The 24,734-nt window shown below is 42.7% G+C and overlaps 1 protein-coding gene across 3 annotated transcripts; it reads right to left on the reverse strand.

The window, feature by feature from the left end:
• Positions 1 to 542: 542 nt before the first annotated feature.
• On the reverse strand, positions 543 to 15,968 carry LOC115574211 (high affinity cationic amino acid transporter 1-like). Of its 3 annotated transcripts, none has more exons than XM_030405601.1 (12): positions 15,779 to 15,968; positions 9,195 to 9,602; positions 8,954 to 9,112; positions 8,677 to 8,851; positions 8,453 to 8,586; positions 8,141 to 8,363; positions 6,056 to 6,192; positions 5,713 to 5,815; positions 3,965 to 4,170; positions 3,713 to 3,864; positions 3,295 to 3,403; positions 543 to 3,195 (listed from the first exon to the last, which is right to left on the reverse strand). In XM_030405601.1, the coding sequence occupies exons 2-12, from the start codon at positions 9,562 to 9,564 to the stop codon at positions 3,017 to 3,019; spliced, it is 1,947 nt and encodes a 648-aa protein (XP_030261461.1). In that variant the 5' UTR covers positions 9,565 to 9,602; positions 15,779 to 15,968; the 3' UTR covers positions 543 to 3,016. The 3 variants fall into 3 exon arrangements, with proteins under 3 accessions (XP_030261461.1, XP_030261443.1, XP_030261452.1); XM_030405583.1 differs by lacking the exon at positions 6,056 to 6,192 and adding an exon at positions 6,536 to 6,675 and having other exon boundaries at positions 15,779 to 15,966; XM_030405592.1 differs by lacking the exons at positions 6,056 to 6,192; positions 15,779 to 15,968 and adding exons at positions 6,536 to 6,675; positions 9,937 to 10,058.
• Positions 15,969 to 24,734: the final 8,766 nt, after the last annotated feature.

Raw genomic sequence — 24,734 nt, forward strand, 5'->3', positions numbered from 1 at the left:
AGTTGTAGTAGTAACTAGGGTTGGGTCAGATTGTTTCTCATTACTAACGCTATCCACTGGATTACTGAAAAGTAATCTGATACTTTAGGATTACTTCAAAATAAAACATTGAAAATAAAAAAAAAAAACTTATATTTTGTTTCTCTTCAAACATTTCACATGTTCAAACAAATTTGAAATATTTTGAATACACGGATGAACAAATCAAATCGCCCTCAACATCATCAGCATTGTTACAGCGGACAGACGTACAGGACTTCTTCTTCTTTGCAGTCCGAGAGCAACATTTCCTCAAAATGTTCATTTTCTACTTTCAGTGTGAATAAAAAGAATGAAATCTTCCATTATCTACAAATCATTAAGAGAGCGCTTATGTTAAACCTCCTGTATGTCTGTCTTTTCGTGGGATAAGTTTCATAATTTTAAAATTGCAGTCTTTAAATATGTAATCAAAAATATAGTCACCCCTAAAGCTAAACTGGTCTGATTTTATACATAAAGAAAGGTCAGTTCTCCAAAAAATCAGAGACAAACGCTGTGTCTTAAACTTTCAGCATCATTTATTTACAGCAGAAAAACATACAAACCACAACCAACATCCAGACGACACACGCTGAACAGCTGATCCCTCTGATGCACTGTAAAACTGTATAGACCTCAGCAGTACTACAGAGTCCAAATCTTTTTTTTTTTTCAAGCTTTATTAAGTTTTAATGTAATAAAACTTTTAAAATAGTGCAGCATGCAAATGTTTACATAAAACAAACAGTGTATGGGACAAATATTCAAACTGTTTGTGGATTCATTAGTGTGGATGAGGCCGAGTCTCAATGTAACTACAGCATCAGTAACAAAAGGCTGAACCATGAAAGCTGCTGATGACTTTAAATATATTATATCTATTGTCTGTTACGACACTACATGGCACAGTTTGTATAGGTGTAATTTGTCTTACATAAACAAAAGTTTTCACAGACTAAAGTCGGTGGGGTTACAGACAAGTTGTAACAAAAGGCAGCAACTTTAGAAAAATCACAACTATTTACAAAAAAAAAAAAAAAAAGGACAGAAAATGCTTGAAACGTGTTTCTAAAGCAAAGATGGTGGGGTTTTATGATAGAGAACAAAAGTCATGATGTCCCACTGATTCAAACATCGCCCAGGTTAAACAAACACTAGTTGCTTTAATGCATCATATTTACAAAAGAAGTCACTGGGTGGAAAACAGTAACTTTCTGCGGCACAACCATGTCTGACAATGTTGCCTCGATAGCTTAAAAGTAACAGTTCACCCAAAAATTCAAGAGTGACAATATAAAGACTAAATTTGTATTCTTGGGTGAACTGCCCCTTTAAAAAGGCAACTCCTTTACACCCGAAGGCATCTTTAATGCGACTTCGACAGCAACTCTGGCAGTAAAAGCAACATCTCCTGACACACAATTCAATGAAAAATCGCACAGAATTCGGCTTCAGGTTACATCAACAGATTCTCTCAATGGAACATAAATAACAAAACATTTCATCATAGCGTTCATTTAAAAAGAGACCTTGTGGCATTTTCCGTCTTTAGTGAACACACGCACCTCGATGAGTCGCATTCAGATTTTAGCTGCCCTGGGAATCTGCACAACACTCACAATCAGTGTTAGTTTACACAATCATTTGATAAAGTCTGACTGGCTGAGACACCGACGTTTATAACTGCTTGAAGACGTTCACAGCGACTGCTTGTGTTCAGCATCGCTGCTCGTACTTCAATCTCATTCAGATGCATGTGAACTAAAAAGTGAAAATGGTCCACTCAGGTAGAATTTCTTCTACAGATTACACATAGAGCCTTTTCCAAAAAAAAAATCCAAAATGTGCAATTATATACAGACAATATATATATTTCACAAATCTCGCTGGTGATGAAGCAACATCATACCTTTAAGGTGTAACATTCATTTGGGACATAGGCACTTTTAAAATACATCCTCTGACGTGATTAGCAGCTTTTTCTCTTTGGCTTGTCGCTCTCCGACGGACACAACGCTCGTCTCTTTTGATCGCAAACTAAATCTGCGTGGCATCATACCTTTTCACACCTGTCTTCTTCGTAATGTCATGTTCCAGGTTATTCAGAGCACGGTGTTGCATTTCTCTGAGTCACGCTGTTCACTTTAAAAAGCAGCGAACAGAATTGTGCTTTCGACACAGTACAACTTCTCCGGAGCTAAACACCTGCCGACAAAGTTGTACCTTTGAGGTTAACTTGCAACACAAAAGGAGCACCAAGTGATACAGTGACATTCTCAGCTGGGTCTTAGAGGTATTATTTGCAGATTACTGATGAATGCAATTAGTTAAGGTGTGAAACAAAGAGACGTGGATTTAAAAGTGATCTCCCGTCGGATTTGGACACAGCAGCCGGCGCTGTGTCTTCTAAGGCAGCGGGACGAGTGAGTAGCATTTGCCAGGACGTCTGCCAAACACATGACCAAAGAAAAGAAAAGACGACCCTCAGGTATTCATTAAAACGATTTTTGTAATTCAGATATTTTCTGTAAACACCTGATATATAAAAACGGGTCATTTCAAGCTAGAAATGACCGTGTAGTAACGAACGCTTAAAAAGTTAAATTTGGTTACTACAGAACAAACTGAATGGGGCTCATCTGTCTGATACTGAACACTGTGGATTTATAGAAATTTAAATACATTTTAAAAATGCTCTATTATGTCTCGATAAAACTTTGTCAGAGCACCTTGTGCTTTGCTTTGGCTGCTGTGAGTGAAATTGATTATATCAAAAATGCAAAAATAAAACAACACTTTTATACAAAATAAAGTCTTGGGTTTCAGAGTATTCATTTAGTCTTTTAAAAATATCAAAACAGACAAATGATCTTGCATTTTTAGAAACAACTCATCACTGTGGTTGAGTGCACTAATGTCTCCGTACGTCTCCTATATTTTAACACGCCTCATTGTTTATTACGCAGAAAAAAACAAGATGAGTTGACCTCCTGCTTCAGGAATCGTCATCGTCGTCGTCGTCGTCGTCGTCGTCTCCGGTGGCGCGTTGTGCGTTGTGTAAGAAGGCCTTCTTCTCCGCCATGGGCTCTCCCTTCATTTCGCAGGCTGGCGTGTAGCTGCCAGACACGGCCTCTGAGCTGTTGCGAATACCATAGCCGAAGTAGATGACGAAACCTACAAATGGCGTGGACACATTGTGGCAAAAGACATTAATTCCTTTCCAAAACACAAGTGCAGAAGAGATGATGTTTAGTGTTTTAGGGCCAAAAGTACCTATAACCATCCAGATGCAGAAGCGCAACCATGTTCCTCTGTCGAGCTGCATCATCAGGTACACGTTGATGAACAAACTCGTGACTGGGAGGAAGGGCAGCAGGGGAACCTGTGAGGAGAGAATTTCATAAAATTTAATGACATCATAAATATTTACTGAGAGGAGATAAACTCAGTTTGTAGTTAGGTTAGGTCTGGAAAAAAAAAGTCCCCTCTCCTCTGTTTGCTTGCTGATGTTTGCGCTGTTGACTGTATTTTACTGCGCTCATATCACATCAGTTGCTCTACAATAAAACTGGGCTTCATGTTAAACCTTCAGCTGCACAAATGACAAGGCAAGAGTGATTTACACGACGCGCTTATCGCGCTCTGATGTCATAAGTGTGAGAAAACTCCGAGGCGAGGGAACACACTCTACCTTGAAGGCGAGCTTGGCCTTGCTCTGCGGCTGTCTCCACACAATGAAGGTGAGAATCAGACAAACCACCAAGATAACGCTGAGGACGGACAGCGACCAGGGCGCCCATCCTCCCTGGACAGCAACAATACAGAAGACGCACACCAAAACACCTGCGGGGGGGAAGAAAGTAAAACCGTAAAGAGAGGTCATCGGAGGATGTTCTGCGTCTGCAACCAGGAAAATCTGTGTGTGTGTGTGTGTGTTTCTCACCAAGTACACTGGTGCAGATGTTGACGGCAAACCCGGACAGAGGGGACGGCTCTGTGTTTGAAGGGTTCAGCAGGTTCCTGATGGTGAGGCGATCCTCCGGCTGCGGTAACATGTCGATGTTCCCCTCGTTGTAAGATTCACCCATTTCATTTTCATCCTGGGTGTTGGCCATCTCGTAGGCCGCGCTGGGGACTTCAGGCTGGTACCTTCAGACAGCAACACACACCAGACTTAGAAAACTCACCGCTTTTACTTGCATTATGAAGGCCCTGACAGATGTTTAATTAATATACTACAAATGATTAGGATGATTCATCACTGTAATCTGATAATGCATTAAATGGACAGTAATTGCCACGAGGAGCCTCCGCATCATAATAATGAAAACAATAGATCTAGTTTGGCGAGGTCGGGAAGCAGCGTGGCGTCACAGTGAGATAAAGTACCTAATTTCATCCCCGTAACACCTTCCTTCCTCACATACTGATGCATCATTTGATCTTTTTCAGAAGCTATAGAGATGGCGGACCAAATGAAAGGCACCCCTACCTTCAATAAAATGACAGATTTTGAGCTGACACAATTTAGAAAGGCTGCAGGTCAGTGGGTTTAGTAGGAACTTTATTATCTCCAGGGTTCGTACATATTTTTCAAGGTCAAATTCAAGCACTTTTAAGGGTCATTTTCAAACTTTTCCAGTACCTTATCACTGGGGTAAAATACATATCTACAGAAAAATATATATATATATATATATATATATATATATATATATATATATATATATATATATATATATATATATATATATATATATATATATATATATATATATATATATATATATATATATATATATATACTTGATTATTTTTTTTCATTTTTTATCACAATTATGTACATTGTATTATGCTGTAAACATCTAAAATGATGTTTCATAATAGCAAAAACGTTAGAAATTAAAGGAGAACACAAAGTTTTATCCAAAAAAAGGGAAGCCACTTGGCGTTCTTCAGGCACACTTGCACCGAGACAAAGAGAGACCTGAGAACACCCTGTAATTTTCTTTTTTGACATAAACTTTTTTAAGCTGTTCGCTTATTCATCAAAGTTTATTAATACTGAACACGTCATCAGTCCAAATTGCATCAAATTCACCTTCTCCTCAGCCATCATTCTCTATTGCTACCAGGCTGCATGTGTGATGATACACACACACACACACACACACACACACACACACACACACAGATTTTATTTCTCCTTGTACTAAGCAAACTATCCAGTCTGATCCCAATTTTGCCAAGAAACAGAGTTATAAAGTCAAGCACTTTTAAGCACTCAAACTAAAATCCAAGCACTTTTCAGACCTTGAAAATGCAACATTGAAATTCAAGCACTTTCAATGATTTCAAGCACCCGTACGAACCCTGCATCTCTTTTTAGCTTTGGCTAAACTCTCTGTGGCTGCTCTCTTACTGGACGACTCCACCCCCTTTGTGTTTGAACATGACATGTTGGATATCATCGAGGCAGCTCGGATCATCGTGCATGAAATAGAAAGTGAGGGTGTGAGTGTCTGAAACAGTTGCTCAAAAATCTGGATCGACTGGTCAGACCAGCATGTGACTCATGGATTGTAATCCCAGCGAGAAGTGATACTCAAGTTTGGGAATCCACTCGTGTCCCGTCAGCCTCAGACTGGATGTACATAAAAAAACAACAAAAAACTGTGAAATAAGGACTACCTGAGGACCAACACGCAGGCAGCCACCAGGGTGTAGGCCAGCAATGTGCCGATGGACATGAGGTCAACGAGGTCCTTCAGGTCAAACAGGAAAGCCATCACAGCTGCAGGACACACGGGAGAGGAAAACACAGAGTTAGTCAGACGATGGACTTCTTCAAACTGATCCAAAAGGTTAAAAATGCACAAAGCACATTCACCACAGTATTGTACTTCAAGATAATTCATACTTTTGAAATCCAACATTGTTTAAACTATTACAGTACAGCTCCAATTACTTTGCCACCGTCCTCCCTCCAACTAAAGGGCACTGTTTGCTTTTGGGCTTCATCTCGGCTACCTACCAGACAAAAGCCCTGACACAAAGGTGGAGATGGTGGGCGTCTTCCTCTCGCTGACACGTGCCAGAAACGAGAAGAGCAGACCATCGCGAGCCATAGCAAAGATAATGCGTGGAAGTGGAAACATGGAGCCAAGGAGACTAAGCCGAGGATGAAGGAAGAAGGAGGAGGAAGAGGAGGAGGAGGCAGAGATTTTTAACTTGAAGGAAAGTTTGAGAGTCCGGTTTAACACAAGGCCTCAACTGCAGCCATTCTCAGCCCAACATCCTGATAATAAACTCAAGATGCTTTGCTTGGCAAGTGTCAGCTTTGTGCCCGTCATTACAAATTAAAAATAACATTTTCAGGACTATCTTCATTCTTTATGTCCGGTCTGGCCGGTTCTGGCTGATGACTCGTGTTGAGGCCGTGTGCACCAGGAGCGTCTTGTAGGGTTCTGATAGGAACCGCTGACCGGTTAGTAGGTTTAGACTGTGAGCTCACCTGCCACAACACCTGATGTTACTGTAGCTATTAGAGGGGTTTTGGTTCGTGGGCTGATTTTAGCCAAACATTTGAAGAGCAGGCCATCTTCTGCCATGGCCCAGATCACTCTGGGCATTGGGAACATGGAGCCTAGTAAACTAGCATGGGAGAGAGAAAACACAGCATGCCGTGCACGTGAATGCACACAGTTAGAAAATGCAATAAAGGACTGTTGCTACAAAGTTGAAAGCACAGAACTATCTAAGATATTGTTGTCTGTAGCATTAAGATTTTTAAGGTGCCCAAACTATTAACTATTCATTCATCTCATGTCACATGTTTGATGAAAGTCTTAATTTTATAAAACTTCAAAAAAGGACACAAATTGAGAATTTGGAACTGGGTTTTTATTTTATTTTTTGCTCTTCAGCTTCTTAGAAAGCAGCAGATTTTATGATTTAGGAATCATGATATCCTCAAATTTAAACTGTCATATAAAAAATACTTTATGATGGGTTTTATGTCCATGAGAAAGTTTTTTACTTTAATATTTCTGGAAGATTATGTGACATTTTGTTCATATTAGATGATAGAAACAAGGTTAGATGAGGAACTGTACCACTCCTCACAGAATAGGCTGTTGAGGTGAGCTGATGATGAGCATCAGCAAATTTAAAATCCCCAAATGTAACTTTAAAGAGCACTGGCACTTTTTCTCTACACTTCAAGCCTCGTCTTAGTTCATTACAGCAAATAGGCATAGACTATAAAAATCACTATATAACTATGAAAGCAAATTAACTTTTTAACCTACTATAAACTGATATATTCAGAACACACATGCTGGGTTTTTGACCACTAGTCACCACATGTATGTGACATCATTTGTATTCCTGTTCCGCTGAGCTACAGACGGCAGTAATGCTCAAGCAAAATCTGCTCTGCAAAAGTTTTGAAGGAAATTCATGAAATCCACTCACAACACACACAAAGTGTTTCAGTGGGTCTACTCCATCTTAGGGCACCGGTGTACTACCACACTAGCAAAAGCGAGGGCTGGGAAAAGTGTTCTAATGTATGTTGTCTGCCAGCCAGCAGCAACGCCCATTTAATTGTCAGCTGACAAAACAAAAAATGTTGGCCTACGAGGCAAAAGCCGCGGTATCTTTCTTAGCTGACGAATAATTGCCAGCATGGACGGTAATGTTCAGCCTCAATAACACTAATCAGTTCTCTGTCTTGGCAATCTCGCTCTACTTGTTGCGTTTGTTTAGACAACGTGGTTGAGTTCAGCTGAGTGCAGGGAATTCAGCCTGGTGTGAGCGGATTGAGACGCCTTCGAAATGGTACGCGGACTCCACCTACATCGGTGTGGCAAGGGTGCAGACCCACTGAGTAACACTGGATGCAGACACTTCACTTAGCACCTTTAAGTAAGTTAAGTAACGTCAGTATTACACAAGTGAGTGGAGTATTTTTAATACCACGACTAGTTCATCATAAATACAGAAGTCAACAGAAGAGAATGTGATAAAAATGTATATTCAGTGTTCTGGACAAAAAACAAGCATGCAAATGTTTAAAAGTCCTCTTTCTGAGAGAGGCAGCAGGAGAGCCTCTTACCTGGTCGACAAGGCACATAAAGAGCCAATGGCCACGGCATAAGTGGCTCCATCCCAGCCCACATACGTAAAGGCCACTGGCAGGGGGCTGTTCTTGTCCAGCAGGTAGTAGGGCATCATAACAGTGAGAGCCGCGGACACACCGAAGTACGCCACGAAGCAGATGAGGAGCGAGGCCACGATCCCGACAGGAATGGCCCTCTGAGGGTTTTTCACTTCTTCTCCTGAGGAGGAAACATGAAAGCTGCGTTGAGAGAGCGGTTGGGGGGGGGGTCATGTGTGATGATTGTCAGTCGAATGTATTCCCTCTCACCTGTAGTGGCAATGCAGTCAAACCCTACAAAGGCATAAAAGCAGGTGGCGGCACCAGACAGGACTCCAGTCCAGCCAAAAGGCATGAAGCCGCCCTCGCCAAGACTTTCTTTTGACGGTAGCGGATCAGACACACTGGGAGCAAAAGGAAGACAAACCTGTGCTTATCTGAAACGCAACTAGGCAGATTACGTATTTTAGGAAATAGCTCTTCATTTCACCCACTTCAGGCTCGAGTTGCTGGTGGTGGCGTTGAGGATCTCGTCGGGGTTCAAGCTCCAGTTTTTTCGGTCTCCTTTGACCAAGCCAGAGATGATCACAAACAGCAGCACCAGTACGTTGATGCAGGTGAATACTTTATTGACCAAGGCTGACTCCTTCACTCCGAATGCAAGCAGTCCTGTTAAGGAGTTACAAAGATGAAAGCGTATGAGTAAAAGAAAAATAGGGGGGGGGGGGGAGGAATAAAACAGGAGGGAGATGTGTCTGAGCCGCTCCTCACCTGTCAGAGTGAGTATGATGAAGACAGCGAATATGTCCGGGTACTCGGCCAGGACACCCGGAGCGTTCATGCTCATGTATCGCCTGCAGAAGTCCTCAATGTGCCGTCCGATCAGCTCGTCGAAGGTCGCGCTCCACGCTCTGGCCACACTTGAAGTTCCTGTGCGGAGGAAAGCATTACTGTAAAACTGAACGATATGCGGCGCACCACTCATTAACCTTCCTTATTGAGAGTGTCTCACCGATAACGTAAGCGAGGATGAGGTTCCAGCCAGTGATGAAGGCCCAGAGTTCTCCAACCGTTACGTAGCTATAGAGGTAAGCCGAGCCAGTTTTGGGCACGCGGGCCCCGAACTCGGCGTAGCACAGACCAGCCAGGACTGAGGCGACGGCAGCGATGAGGAAGGAGAGGACGATGGCAGGTCCAGAGCTTTCCCGGGCAACGGCGCCGGCCAGCACGTACACCCCGGCGCCCAGCGTGCTGCCGACGCCCAGCGCCACCAGATCGAACGTGTTGAGGCATCGAGAGAAGTGTGAATCCTCCGCGTTACAGTTCACGACCTTCACCCGCAGGAGCTGCTTCCCAATGCCTTTTAATGTGGCCAGAATCATCCTGTCTGCCACCGAATGCTCTGCTGAGGATAATTTACCTGTTGACAAAACGAGACAGGGCAGAGACATTTGTGAAAAAGACAAAGAAGAGGAACAAAAAAAGTATGGTGCCACTGTAGTCTTCAGACCTCCTGATAAGGTATTATAAAGTCAATAGTAAAAGAGAAGTTTTTTTTTTTTTAATGTACTGGCAAAACAGGAAACAGGTAAGCAGAAACCATGATGCTGCCAGTCATTACATAACAGCCGCACAGTTCAAATTTCCGGCCGGGTATCATTTTGTAACAATCCCAGATCCAATTTCAAAGCTTCTTTAAACAGCACCGACTGGACTGATATAGATCCGCCCAACAAAAGCAGACAAGTACTCACTTTCACAACACAACAACCGACAGGATCCTCTGTCTTCACTGATGCAGACAGCTGATAAATCCACTCGACTACTTCCTCCAGACTGAAGCCGAACACTAATTTCCACTCAGCCTCAGACGAGCAGAGCTGGGAGAGACGTTTACGAGCGCTGCTTTTGACACGTGACGCAGACGCCTCTTAGTGCAACAACCCATTCAGGTGTCAAGCTCACAAATAGAACAGTGACACATGACATGGTCGCCCGGGCTCAACAAACTCAGAGCAGCTGTGATGACAGCCATATTCCCCACGGCAGGCTCCATTCAATTATGGTCAAGTCATTAATACAGCTAGAAAAGTAGCCGTCTTGTATAAAAAGAGACAAATAAAAACTAAACAAAACAAAAAAATAAATAAAAAACTATTAATACACTCTTAATAAAATAGTCTCTCATCATCATTTATGCGTGTGATGGTGTATGTATCTGCAGAGACCCTGCCCTCCACCTCCGTGTTTCTTTTTTTTGCTGCGTTCAGGACATTTCTGGGTGTCAGCTACTGGCCAGTGGGTGTGTAGCACCCAGCCAATAACAGTGTGCACATTCAGATTGCTAGATCATAAACAGACATCCAAGAGTGAGCTATGGCAGGTGCTCTGGTCACTTTGAGCCGGGGGGGCGCGGGGTGCCAACCTTGAATGTTGTGTTTACAAATCGCAACTGCCAAATCCTGATATTCCATTACGGCCCCTTTAGGTCCTTTCAAGATTCTTATTAAGATTGTAATGAGTTTTTAAGACAAGTCACCAGCCGAATATTATCAAATACTAGTTTTTTTTTATGTTATGTCAAAGCCAGCTACGTATTGTATTGTGGTGCAGAGAAGTTAGCATGCTAACCAGCTAGCCTCTTGCCACTTTTTACCTCAATACGTGATGGTGCAATAGTACACAACACTAACACTGTTGCACCAAGGTCCCCAAGTCACTAAGTGCTTATAAATGTCTTACAGTCTAACACATAATGTTAAAAAGCATCTTATAAAAAGGATTTATTACCCTACCATGAGGACCCTCACATGAAACATTACCAAGAAGACAAGATTCAAGGGCAACAAGAGCCAGACGTCCGAGCCGACTGGTTTTATCTCGTCTGTCTAGGTCATGATGTTTCACTGGGTCGGCAGTTTGATTAGACGTTCAAGCAGCCACAACAATCCTGGCGAATGTACATTCAGCCGAGAGGGAAAACTGCATCTGTAAACCAACGCGCGCTTCTCACAATATCAAAGAAGCATAAGAACAATATGACTTTGGATGTTACACGAGCTGGAACATTTGTGACGTCACAGCCCGGGCAAAACGGGCGACAGCAGCCAGCAGTCCAGAACTGGAGGCACGAGATGTGAGAGGGCAGCCGCTGAGCTAAAAACAGAGGGGGGGCAGGACGGGACCCTGCCCTCCTCTCGGCCAATCATCAGACTCAACACCTGCTGGTGACACACTGAGGGACACGTGGGTGAATTTGGAATAGCAGTCAGTCACATGCTCTTCAGTATTTGGCCTCGGGGAAAATACTTCTTCTCCTTCAAACGCCTTTTGTGTGGTGACGCTGTGACATTGTTTATACTCACGGAGCACCACATCTGGGTCACAAAAGGACATCAAAGAAAACTTAAATGCAGTATTAATGAAATGTATTTATAACCTCAATTAAACTGGCTGAGATACCAGCTGCTGGTGGTGCTTTAGACAGAGTATGACGAGGGCTTCAAAAGAAAAATTGAAAAAGTTAATGTTTAAGACAACATTCCACCCTTAAAGTACAGTTGATTAAAAACTAAGTCAAGCTTTGATTCTGGACCTGCATGTCTGCACAGGCTGAATTCAAATGATGCTGCAAATGTTAGGTCTATTACCTACAGCTGACGGACACCTGCAGACCCACCTGTGTGTGGGAAAAACACATTATCCGAGGATTTGAGTGCGCAATTTGACATTTCTCTGACACGGCTTAGAGAAAAGCTCCAGACTGCCTTTAATTACAATTTTCCCTGCATGAATTTAAGACGACGACGACGACGACAGCAGAGAGCCAATTCAGGCACCACTCAGCTCCCACTCCGCGTGCGAAGGGTATTTAGCGGCACCACAAAAAGCCCACCTGCCCTTGTGGTGTAACACGGGACGGAGTAAACACAGTGCCATGTGAGGGCGATCATAAAACAGGCAGCTTACACAAGCAATACTAACTATCTTTTCCACGGATTTAGGCCTTAGTGACACCTCCGGGGCCACACTGACCTTGTAGCACAAAAGCTATGAAGGACAGACCTGAACAACAACAACAACAATTTCACAGGCAATAACAGCTTTCACCATTTTCTGAGCGTTGCTCTCGCAGACGGCCGCCTCAAAATGGGTTACAAACAAACCTGTAATGTTTCCTGCCCTTCTGAAAGAAAACAGGAAAACTACTGTAAGTTGGCACTCAGTAGAGCGCACACCTCCACTCAGACCCTTTTAATTAAATCAAGCCTAAATCAATATGAAAAAAAAACAACAACATAATAATATAATACAAGTTGATGGGGTCCAGTCTGGGCCTCGACCCATCCTGAAGCTTGGATGTCAGTTTTCATGAAATCCCGCTGACAAACCAACAAACAAACTGACGGGTTAAAACATTACCTCCTTGGTGGAGGCACCATCCCTGGAGCCAGTTCACCAGATACCATGCAGCCTTATCTGGGGCTACAACAATGTGTAATATTAGTGGAGTTACTTTTTACACAAACACGAATTTTATAAGTTACGCATGTTCTTGAAAAAGAATAATGAGAGGGTAAAGACTTCAAGTCTTTACTTGGAGGCTCTTCATCTACTGCAGACTTCTATTGCTCTCCGTCACTGCAAGACTTGTGTGTAGTTGCTGAAATGTTCCAAACCATCTTCTAAATAAAGAATTGGAAAAAAAAAAAGGAAAATACATTTTGGACAAAATCAACGACAATCCCGAATCATCAGATCGCCCACCGCGACTCTGCAAGGACACATTTCAGCTTTTGTAGAATTACATTTGGTGAAGAGTGTAAGAGGAACACATTACATGTGTTGCATCTTAGAGTCTCAGGATTTCTGCGACTGTTCATCATTATATTCATAATCATTGACAGATGAACTACAGATCGATGCTGTAGTGGCAGACTAGTAGAAGTCTATCCTGCCCTTTGGTCAGATAAACATCAGCACAAAGTATCTATTTCAGCCCCTTACAATAACTGCCACATTCAAGTTGTTACTCAGCATGTGCATCTACCGGGCTACACCCAGTACCAGCCAGTAATAGTATCATCCGTGATCTGAATTGTGAGATCTTGACACTCTAGTTTAAAGCCAGGTGCAGAGTCAAAAAAAAAAGTCTGGTGTGTTAGAGCTCAGCTGACATGACCATGCCAGCTTCTCCCTGATTCACTGTTGACTTTCTGTTCCTCCCTCATAGTTTGAAACAAATGTCACGGTCACACCCAATACAGCGTCTACACCGTAACGATCACCCCCCCAAAAAGCATTTGATAACATTATCTTCGAACACCTGTGTACGAGTGTGCTAACAGTTATCTGTCTGAGATAAGTGTTACTGGCCGGCACTGTGTCTGTTACACTGCTCCAGAATATCATTTAAAGACATAGAAATTGACGTTTATTTGGCGGGTGATCACACTGTGCGTTTTAAAAATGCGTCAGTGCTTGTGTGAATCAATTTGCATATTTCTGAAGCAATTTTCAGCTGGAGCAGCAGATAAACGGCGACCATTACCGATTTCTAATACATCAACTAACACAACGTTTGCACCACAGGTGACACTCTGGACGCTACAAACAGATATTAACAGATATTAAAATTCCCCCCCCCTTTTTTGCAACCCTTCCTCAGTGTCAGTGTTTCTGGGTTAAAATGGTCAGTAGTCAAAGTGTTTGATGTACAGTAACTCTGTCATGGATTTAAAATCTAAAAAAGAAATAGAAACCCACATTTTCTCCCACAATTCTGTTCTGCACGTGTGATAAACCCATGACAGGATGGCTGCTCCTCTGGGCTGTATTTACATGCATGAAAGTTTTTACATACCAAGCCAGTATCGGCCCGATGTGCTTCATTTAACCCACTTCAAACCACTGTGCTTTAATCTCAAGAAGTTCAATGAGAAAGTTATTTAAGTGCAGAGGAGATAAAATAACAGAGAACGCTGTGCGTCACTCTCAGACTGGATGCAGTAATGACCTCTGCGAAATCCAACCTGAGCTGTGAAACTTTTTATCAGACTTAAATATCAGCTGCTGGGGTAGCACAGGCTGTGTGTCTGGTCAGCTTTTAATTGTCTCAGGTAAATAATGTTTCTTAGTCTCTTTCAGGAAATTCTGTGTATTCAGGGATCTGTCTTTTTATTTCTTTCTGAGATACATGCACAGTAGCTGTTAGAAGGGATATAGAACTAAAAACACGATGACTTTGGAAGCCATTTGATTTGACTAACTCAGACCTCTGGAGCTTTTTATCAGCTATGGATGAATTTGGATGCAATTGTTTGCATATCAAGGACCATCAACTGTGCATTATTACAAGAGAAATGAATGAAAATGTCCAAAAATGCCCCATCTCAGACAGTGTTTCCTCCATCTGCACCAAAAGTTCATGTGCGCTATTCTGGGCCCAAAACCACCCTCCATCCAAGTTTTGTGGAAATCTGTTCAGTAGTTTTTGTGTAATCTTGCTGACAAACCAACACACCAGACACGAACATGAAAACATAACCTCCTATGTGGACGTAATAAAATGGGTCTCTTCATTCTGGAATTATCCCCATGTCAACTTTGCTATAGATATTGTTGCACATGAGGACAATGTGGCAATTTCTTTCATTTGAGTTGCTTTTTTCAAACTCTCCCTGAGGCTAAACTTCACAGATTGTTGGCAAACCCACCAAAATGCATTAACATCACATGAAAAAACAGGGGGAAAAAAAAGATATTTTGAGTAGGGATGCAAATTTCAAAATGTATTCAAAAACAAGCATCTGTGAACTGTTACTGTAAAAAAAACTCTTTGATGTATCCCTGCCTTCTCCGAATGTCGATTAGGACATTTTAATCGCTCAACGGCAATTAATCGACTAATCATTAACATCCCTAACGTTTGAGTAATCCAATGCCAAATGCAAGTAACACTAACAGCTTCACGTAGAAGCATTGGGAGTAAAACATGTTTTGATCAAAGTACACACATTCTTCGCAATCTACAGTCTAAAAGCCGCAGAAAACGTAATAATACTGATGAAACACGTGCAAGAATTGATGTGTTACGTTTATTTACGGTGTGGGTTCATTTGAGTTCACTCACACGAACACACACACACACACAGAGGAGTGACGCTCCTTAAATCATTCGGCGCTATAAAAGGGAATGTTTCTCCTCGTGCTCACAGCTCGAGCCTTTTTCAAACTGTAACAAATCCTCAAAAAAAAACTTCTTCAGATTCACTTTTAAATGATGTATCGAGACTAGTGTGGACTTGTGCGCCGCACACAGCTGCTCTGAGGTCTGCTGGTATGAGGAGAGGCGGACAGTTGCCCTCAGGTTACATTGCATCAGCCGGATGGCTCCTTGGTCCTCCCCGCTCTCAGACCATGTGCACTGCCCCCTCAGCGAGCTCGGCTCTAACGCAGCCACGCTGTTGCTCTTCTCCTCCTCCTCCTCCTCCTCCTCCCCCCTCTTTAACACAACCCCGCAGTCTTTGAAGTGGCGACGTTTGCTTGGAAACAACTTAATTTGACGGGAAAAGTCAAACTATGAAACTTTCTCACCTTCTTTAAGAAGACGCCGAACACACACAGTAAAAGCCGCTGCCTCTCCTCGGTGGTTGGGATTCAGCTCCTGACTACAGCCGCATGGATCGCTTTCATCAGCCTGGAAGTCCTCACATATGGTTTGTTGAGAAGGACACACACTCCCAAACGGACGCGGAGTGTGAAGCCCGCCCAGCTGTCTGTTGCTCCACCCGATTATTACAGAAAAAAAAAAAAAAACGATTGTAAATGTTGGGCCTTTCTGCGGAGATCACCCTCAACCACTAGATGGCGCTCTTTACAAGCAAAAGCCGCCTCCAGCTCCTGGCGAGGACATCTGAGCCACCCTGGATGGTGATGAGAAACACACTCATACCCTGTATTCCTTTGTTAAAGAAATATGTAGGAATTCTGCATTAAAATATATAAAAACGACTAGACCGTTGATGTCGAAGGAGACTAAAAATAACACGACTGGGACTTAAGACCTTCCCCATCACCTCGTCTGAGAACGTGTGAGCCTCAGTCGCGTCTCATCTGTTTTCAAAGGCAATGGTGTGTTCACCAGTTTGACTAACGTTAGTGAGCAATGGCACATACCAAGGGTGTGTGTTTTTGTGTGTTTAAATTCAGGTCAACCTTCAGTGAATTCAGCACTCACCAGGGACTCTGATTGTCTCTTCTCTCTGTCAGGTTCATAGATTTTAATAAAAGCCTAGATAGGACAGCACTGCACAGCCTCACTCCTATTCTGGCCCGGTGGCCACTGGCGTGATTGCAGGAAAAAAAAAAAAAAATCCTCTTTGGCCTGAAAAAGCATTTTCCCGTAAGACCGGCATTATAAAAGACAGCTCAAACTGCAAACAAGGCTGATTACGACTCTTTCTATTATGACTTTTTTGATCCATGGAGGTGTTATATCACATTCCTCCAGCGGGGAAAAATCTAGTGCTCATAATCAATGGGCAGGAAACTGTTTTGGTGTCTGCACAAGCCGTGGTTTTCCCATTGGGTGTCACCCAGCAAATAACCCGCTAATGGAGGTCACCTCCACGATTCATCGCTGCAGTCAGGTTGATAAACAGGAGTGAAGATAAATCCAAAAGTGAGCTCTGCCCCCATCTGTAAACCGGATCAGAGCAGAATCTGACGTGACTCTGGGTGTTTATTCCTCCAGTAGGTCTGGCTCTACACCGACTCTCTTAGCTGATCAGCAGCTATTCCACCCGCTCAGCCGGCCCTCCGGAGACAACACTTGGCATGTCTTTTGTTTTCTGTTTTGATAGAGAGCCCTCCAGCAGCAGACGTTCCATATTGTACATTCAATATGTAATTTGGCTCAATATCACACTGTTTATGTAGACACCTTCCCCTGCTGGTCTTCCTTCCTTTCATTGTTACGGTATAAACAATCTGTCATATCTTGCTTGTGAAGTTGCAAAAGTCTCAGGAGGGAAACAAAGCCGCCACGCTCCATTCTCCGGGTTTCCCGCTGTGGCTATGGAGCAGTACCATGTCGTGATCCTCTTATTGCTGCTTGAGTCTTGATACATAGGCCCCAAATCTACACCATGGATTTGGGATTACCAATGCACGGGGATCCTTACAGACTGCTCAGCATACAAAAAGGAAGTCACTCCAGTCATGACTAAGCTCCATCCAGCCCGGGATGGAAAGATTCCTCCCAACCAGATCAGTCATTTTTAGGCCCTGCTGGGACGAGCTGCGGAGGTTGATGAGATAAGTTGGATATTCGGGGCTGCTTCATGATTCTCTTCTTTGCTTTGACTATAACTAGTACATGTATCAAAGCTTACGAAGACATAATTGGTAAGAGAAGTGCTGTATATGCTGCCTTATCTGACATTTCTAGATTTATGGTTGACTGCCGCTCACCCTGCGGGCCAATTGTGGATCGCCTTGATAAATGGGAGTCAGCACTCTAAGGTGATTTTGAAAGTAATGCAGTTCCTGTAGGAAGTACTTCATAAGAAATATTAGCACCCTTCCTTTCACCACCTATCGCTGCGATTTTGCTCCTTTTAGATACAGTATCTGTACACTTGGTGGATCATTTCCCACTCCGGGAGCTTATCTCAGCCACTGTCATGAATGCGAACGGCTGAATTTTGTATTAATACAGTTTCTACTGGTGTTTCCCAGCTCTGGTTCTCAGGGGCTTGAGGACTGATGGTTTTCATTCAAGCTGTTTAATGAGGACTGAATAGACACAAGATACCAGGAGAATGCATTTAATTACCTTGTACAATAGAAAACAAGTGGCTCTTTGGGTCCCAACGATCTGCATTGGACCCAGTCACTGGAAGTGTTCTGCATAAAGATGAAAAAGCGTCCTGACAAAGGGAATATCAACACACTCTGCTCTGTGCTGGGCCTAACAATAGTCCCACCGCACACACTGATCTTCCCGTCTTTCTTGCTGATGCCCAGTAGGTGATTTGAAGGAGAATGAGGGAGGGATGCCTTCCTCCTCGTTATCCAAATGACCAAAATGCATCCCCCTTGTTAACCTGCCATCCCTCCTCTCCATCAGAGAGAGTGTAGAGGCAGAGGTTGTTCACTAGAATATCACGTTCGTCTACTCCGTCTGCATTTACCCACAAACTGGAACTGCTTGGGGTGGCTCTTTTTTTTTTTAAAATTTTATCACAGCACCCTACCCATGATGACTCTGGGATGTTCGTGTCATTTTGTCATGTCTTATCAGTCCAGTTTGCCTGAATCATTGACCCTTTATCTGACTGAGGTTTGTGCACATTAGAATCCATGGCCCCCCGACCACGGCTCTGAATTATCAGTATCCTGACTGTGCCGTGTATCGACAAATCCACGGCGCTGAAGCAGCAGACGGATTTGTAAATTGCAGGTTTTTCTCTCTGTCCTGCCCTTCCGTCTTGGATCTATAATATTCTCTAAACTACATGCGATTAATACTCAGTTCACATGAAAAGCAAAACGAGGTCTTGTTTTCGTGGTTTGAGTTTTATTTTAGTTGATCAATTCTCACCTCATGCATCTTATTTTGCTCTTCACTTTCTCTCTTTGTCCTTTTCCTTTTTCCTATTTTCACCTGTGTGTCACTTATTAATTAGTCCCTGTGTGTTTAAGCCTGTGTTTTTCCCCTCAGTCTCCGTCAGTAGGCCTCATTCGTCATTTCCCCTCGTCAGTCCTGCATCTCCTGCTTTCTTTGTTCTCCAGTCGTGTTTTGCTCCTCGCGTTCCCTCTGCGTTCCCAGTGCTTCATTGGTTTGTACTTTTTTTTTTTTGTTTTTATATATTTTTGTTTAATTCTTGGTTTCGCCCCCCACCAGCTTCTTCTGTCCTGCCGCCTTCGTTGTCGACAGCCTTTCCTAACTCTCCGGTTTGTGTATTTAGATCTCCGCCTTTTTTATCAAAGCTGGCCTTTTGTTCTTTCACCTGCCTGTCTCTGAGTGTTTTCGACGAACTTCAACACTCATGCAATGTTTTGATGTGCTCTTTAAATTGAATTATAACCATGAACTGTATTCAGACGCGCACTCTTCTATGACATGTAGATCATTTACAAGCATCTCACTGAATAGAAACTCAATAAAATTACAGCCCTCTGTATGCACAGTGCATTCTTCTGTCACATGTTCAGCCCACTCTACTGCACCGTCTGAGCCAAAGGGTAAGTTTTGATTATATTACTGGAATAATGGTTTGCATGACTTTTCAGTAGATAGTTGCCTAAAGTGAAGCACAGTTTATAACTTGTTAACACCTTCTGCTAGTTTTTCGCTCGACATCCCGCTGGTTAGCATGTGGGATGCAGTTTGATTGAGAATGCTAATCAAGTAGATTTAATTCACCGATTTACATTAATTCGTGTTATGATATGGTAGAATGTTTGTTTCTATCTACAAATATCCATTTTATTCCCATTATTTCCCTTAAATTCCCTAGCATCCCGTCAGAACGTGACAAATATTGGTGGCCAGTTTCTGTGAAATCAAAGAAAACTTTAAAGTTTTTGAACGTTTCTTATATCTTACACATTTAGAGGACTTTATTGCAGATTTCCAAACGCTTTCTACACTAATTGGGGAGGAATTCAAATCCAGCTCCAATGCAAGATGTGTGGGTTGGTATGCATGACGTGCGGGATAGGTTAGCGATCTATACATACGGGTCAGATGGCCTCGGAAGATGGTTGCCTTCATAAGGCCATTTAATTTGCATATGAAAGGAGCGTCGGACAGATCGCATCTTCAAAAGTGTGAGGACTGACCTTCGCTCTGACTCCACTTCATCCTACAGCCAGATATCCAACCAAAAGAATCCACTGTATGTAATTCATTTATGTTAATCGTGGTAAGATCGAGGTTTAAAGTTCCTCTATACTTGCTGTATTGTCAGTAGTATACCGTTTTGAATAAACTTCTCCAAAATTTATATTGGCTGCATCACACCAGTGTGACCCATTCTCACCCCGACCTGCTTGGATACACTGTCTGTTCTCAGCCTGCTTTATCCTGCGTGCCAACATCTTGCCTGCCTTATCGCCTGTTTAAAAAGTTGTGTTCTGAGTCAGAAAGGAAGCAGTTTCCTCGAGTACAAGCTTCTGAAGATCTGAGGGGCGGATTTTTTCAGGCAGTATTGGAGCCAACCGCCTTGTGTGACTCCTGCAACCTCCCGCACTCTTAGAAATGAAGACGTTCACCATATTATATGGAAGATTGAAGTTATGGATGACGGCATCAATCCATCCTCGGGGAAAAAAACAACTAGCTGGTCTGAGAAGTATCAGGCTCCATACTGAGTGCTCCAGGCTTTCAAACCTGCAGGAGTTGAACCACGGGCTCCTTCAAAAATAATGAAGAGTACACATACTGTTGTTTTGAATTTGCGGAACAATTACTCAGCAAGGGGTTCAAGAAATGTTATACATTCATACTCATGTTAAAAGGTGTAATTTGTAAGAAGTGGTCAGAATACAAAGGTAGCTCCAAAACTACATAATCACTGGTGCTGCTCAGTATACAATTTGCTGTGGCGACCAGCTGCTGTTAGCTATTAGCAAGTATCTCAGTTAGTAAAGGTGCCAAGTGGCCCTATCATTTGAAGGGAATCTGCCAACATTGCAGCTTCGGAGGATGGGGGGAGTCACCGCGGGCAACAGGACTCAGATCCCAGTTTGACGACGAGGGTAATGGAGGGGATTTACAGCAGCTCCGACCAGGACTACGACCCCGGGGACAAGAAGACACGGCGGGTGAAGATGGATAGAGTCAAACAGCAGTGGTGGGCGAAAACTGCGTGTTGAGCCAGAATATTTTCTCATCTTACATCAGAGAATAGAGGATTTATTTCAACCAAACAGAGGTAATTGTGGAAAAACAAACCAAAGACTGTTTTGGTGAGTTTTACTGTGTTCATGTGGAGTTTGAATAATTCACGCTGAGTTAAGGAGACAATTAAGCTCATCTTAGCTCGGTAAAAGAGAGGAACTTGGATTCAGACAGTGTAGTTTTGTTTATTAAGGAAAATAGGTTCACAATATTTCCTTTCCTGACATTTGGTGAGTTTATTCTGTTGACTTAATAGACTTATTAGTCATCACTTCTTGCGGTACGAAATGGTATTATGGGGCAGGACTGGCCGGGATAGCTGGTTAGCACGCTAACTTCAGAAACATGTCTACAACAGGGTACGAAGACGTCAACTCTGGCTAACAAAATTTTCCGGCCATATCTTACACATTGCCCCTTTAATCAAATGTGTCAGAGCTGCCAAACATTTACTATTTATTTTCTGTTTTAGTTTCGAAATTCAAATGCTATTGCTTCACAGTAGACTCTGTGTTCTTCTAAACGGCCCTTTGAGTTCACCCTTGAAATTAATCATTGGCTAACACGCCAGTCATCACCTCTTGCGGTATGAAATGGTATTATGGGGCAGGACTGGCCGGGATAGCTGGTTAGCACGCTAACTTCAGAAACATGTCTACAACAGGGTACGTAGACATCAACTCTGGCTAACAAAATTTTCCGGCCATATCTTACATAGTGCCCCTTTAATCAAATGTGTCAGAGCTGCCAAACATTTACTATTTATTTTCTGTTTTAGTATCGAAATTCAAATGCTATTGCTTCACAGTAGACTCTGTGTTCTTCTAAACGGCCCTTTGAGTTCACCCTTGAAATTAATCATTGGCTAACACGCCAGCAGACAAAATGCCACATGACCAAACAAACACATCACTAATGAATATCATTAACTTCACATTTCTAATTCCTTAAGTGCTCGTCCCGGCCTAAGCGAGCGTTTATCCGGAGAGCTCGAGTAACAGAAGAGAAAATCATCGCAGGCGGTTTGTATCAGAGCTGCGGCGGCGTGAATGGTGAAATCCCTCCCCGGCGTTGTGCAGTCTCATGGGTCACACTCTGCAAACATTCTCTTTGTGCATGTCATAGCCCCAATTCTGACTTTGACAATATTGCATTCTCTGGGATCTTCCCTCCAGGCATTTCTATCCTTGTGAGCCCATAAGAAATACAAAAAGACAAACTGCTACAACACAGAATACACCCTGTGCTTTCAGGGCTACTAATGAAATCTTCTGATGCACAGCACAATGTATACTGTGTCCTGCATATTTCATGGCTATCATATCCGCAGGGGTTGCACTCAACAACATAAACACCTCTAAAATTCAGTGCAACAACACATGAAATAGCCGTTCACTAACAGCTATTGTGGAGCTTGCAGTTCAGTTTTTTTTTGGTGCGACTGTTTGAGAGAGGTGTTGATAAAACCCGGGTCAGTTCTGAGGCCATAGTTTGCCGTGGTGTTGCTGCGAAGTGTTTTCTGCTGTTTTGTCCACAGTGTCGACTGCGTGGACTGGACTGCAGCCATCTCCTGTGGCAGTACATGAATATTACAAAGTAACTGAGGGCTACTTTTGGAAAAGGCCGGAGGGTTTTTTTTTTTTTTTTTAAGGGGGGTGGGAAAATGCTTTATATTTGGCGTTTGCCTTTATTAGCTACTTGAGAGACTGTGACACCACAAAAGCCTGAAAAAAATGAGCACAGAATTGAATCAGCACCTTTGTGTAACCACCTCGTCAAAAGCTCAACTTCCCAAACGGATTTCCATGGTGTTATTAAGACGCTGCTTGCATCGATGCCACAGACGGACACATAATCTGGTGTAAGTAGCACAAAAGTGTGGATGCCTAGGAAATGTAAAAGTATTGTGGTTTGACGAGTTGTCTTTCATCCCCCTTACATCATGTTGTGGGAATCACTGAGGCGGTTGCTCTGGGTAGTCCTGTAACAACATTTCACAGCTTCCCTGGTAGCCAAATGGAAACTTTATGTTTCAGTGCAGAGAGCAAAGAGGATTCCTTCTTTGGTCATCCCAAAGATTTCTGGCTTTTTCTTATTGAAGTCTGGCCCAGTGTTCTGCTACACACCACTGGACCTGTATCTAACGGCATTTCAAGGAGGTTTAAAGCCACTTTTGAAGGATGTTCATTTTTTGGAAACATTGTACTTTTTACCTTCGACCATTAACACGTGCATGTTTATACTGTCAGTACTGTGATGTCATGTCCTGGTTAAAACTAATAGTAGGAAATCAAAGCTTAAATTGCACATACAGAGGGTTTCAACATTGAAATATACCCTTATTGATGCACAGATAACTAACAAGAATTCCCTGAGACTGTTCTACATCTACAAAAACGTTACACAATAAAAAAAAACCTCTGTCAGTATCTGAAAAGAGGACCATGGCAGCATTGTCCTTAACCACTGATGTGTATGGGGACTTGTAAAACAAAAACGGCCCCCCAGAGTACGGCTCGCCAGGCGTAGGCCAAGTCTCTGGAAGCCCCACGATCACAAATTGATTTGAAAAGATGTAATTTACACCCTTGTGTATGAAATCTTCCCTTTAACTGCCGAGCTAAAAGCGCCTGAACCCCGCTTGAAGAGGGTGCACGAGCCTGACCGCTTGATCCTTTTAAATCAATTTGAAACCTCGGGGCTTCTGGAAAATTGGACTATGGCAGATGAGCTGTATGGAACTATTTCATGTAGGGGTTTTTTTTCTGCTGTTTTTTCTAATACAAGACTTCATTTACTTCAGTTGTTTAGGAGAATGCTGCGACTCTGTTTTTGCTGTGACGCACCAGAAATGTTTTGTGGACCACGAAACTTCACCCAACTTTTTATTTGCATCGGGGTGAGTGGATAATTATATATTCCATTATTTGAAATTCCTCATCAAAACCACCAAATATTTATGAATTTTTGAAATATGTATAAAACCCTGCAGCATCTCTCGTGACACTTGGATAAATAGATGAACCCGAGGCTACAATGTTAATATAATATTTAAGGTAACGGAGAACTCTTTTCTTGTTGGCTGTGAGCAGCCTCGTAATATGTGGGAATACTGCTGATGGATGGGATTGACGGACAGGAGACGTCTGAAAACAACATCCAAGATTACAATGAACCCTCCAACTAACAAGGCAAATAAGAATAGTTTTTGCATCAAGTACTTGATGACAGAGTATCATCACAATGTACTCTACAGGACGCTGAAGGCCCTACATTTCCATAAGCGTGTGATGGGACAGAATCAGTAGTCAGACTGCGCAGCCAGTTCATCCACATTTTTCTTGTGGCTCGACAGCCACTGATTTACTCTCATTGGGAATAATGAAAGAAATATGCTGCAATAGTTACTGTGTATCACACATCAATTTTACGTTTGAGACCAAATGCAGACAATTCATTTTGGCAGTGGTAATATGACGATGACATTGGGTCAGATGAGGGATGATTAAACACTCCACTTCACAACCTTGTGGCTTGAAATGTATGCAGAGTGATCCTCTCCGCTCTTTTTTGGAGAGGTGGAGGAAGGCATTTTTGAGTGCTTTGGTGTTACACAAAAAGAAACGACATGTTCCTGACAGT

The sequence above is a fragment of the Sparus aurata genome, chromosome 2 (genome assembly GCF_900880675.1).
Source record: "Sparus aurata chromosome 2, fSpaAur1.1, whole genome shotgun sequence".
Classification (NCBI taxonomy): Eukaryota; Metazoa; Chordata; class Actinopteri; order Spariformes; family Sparidae; genus Sparus; species Sparus aurata.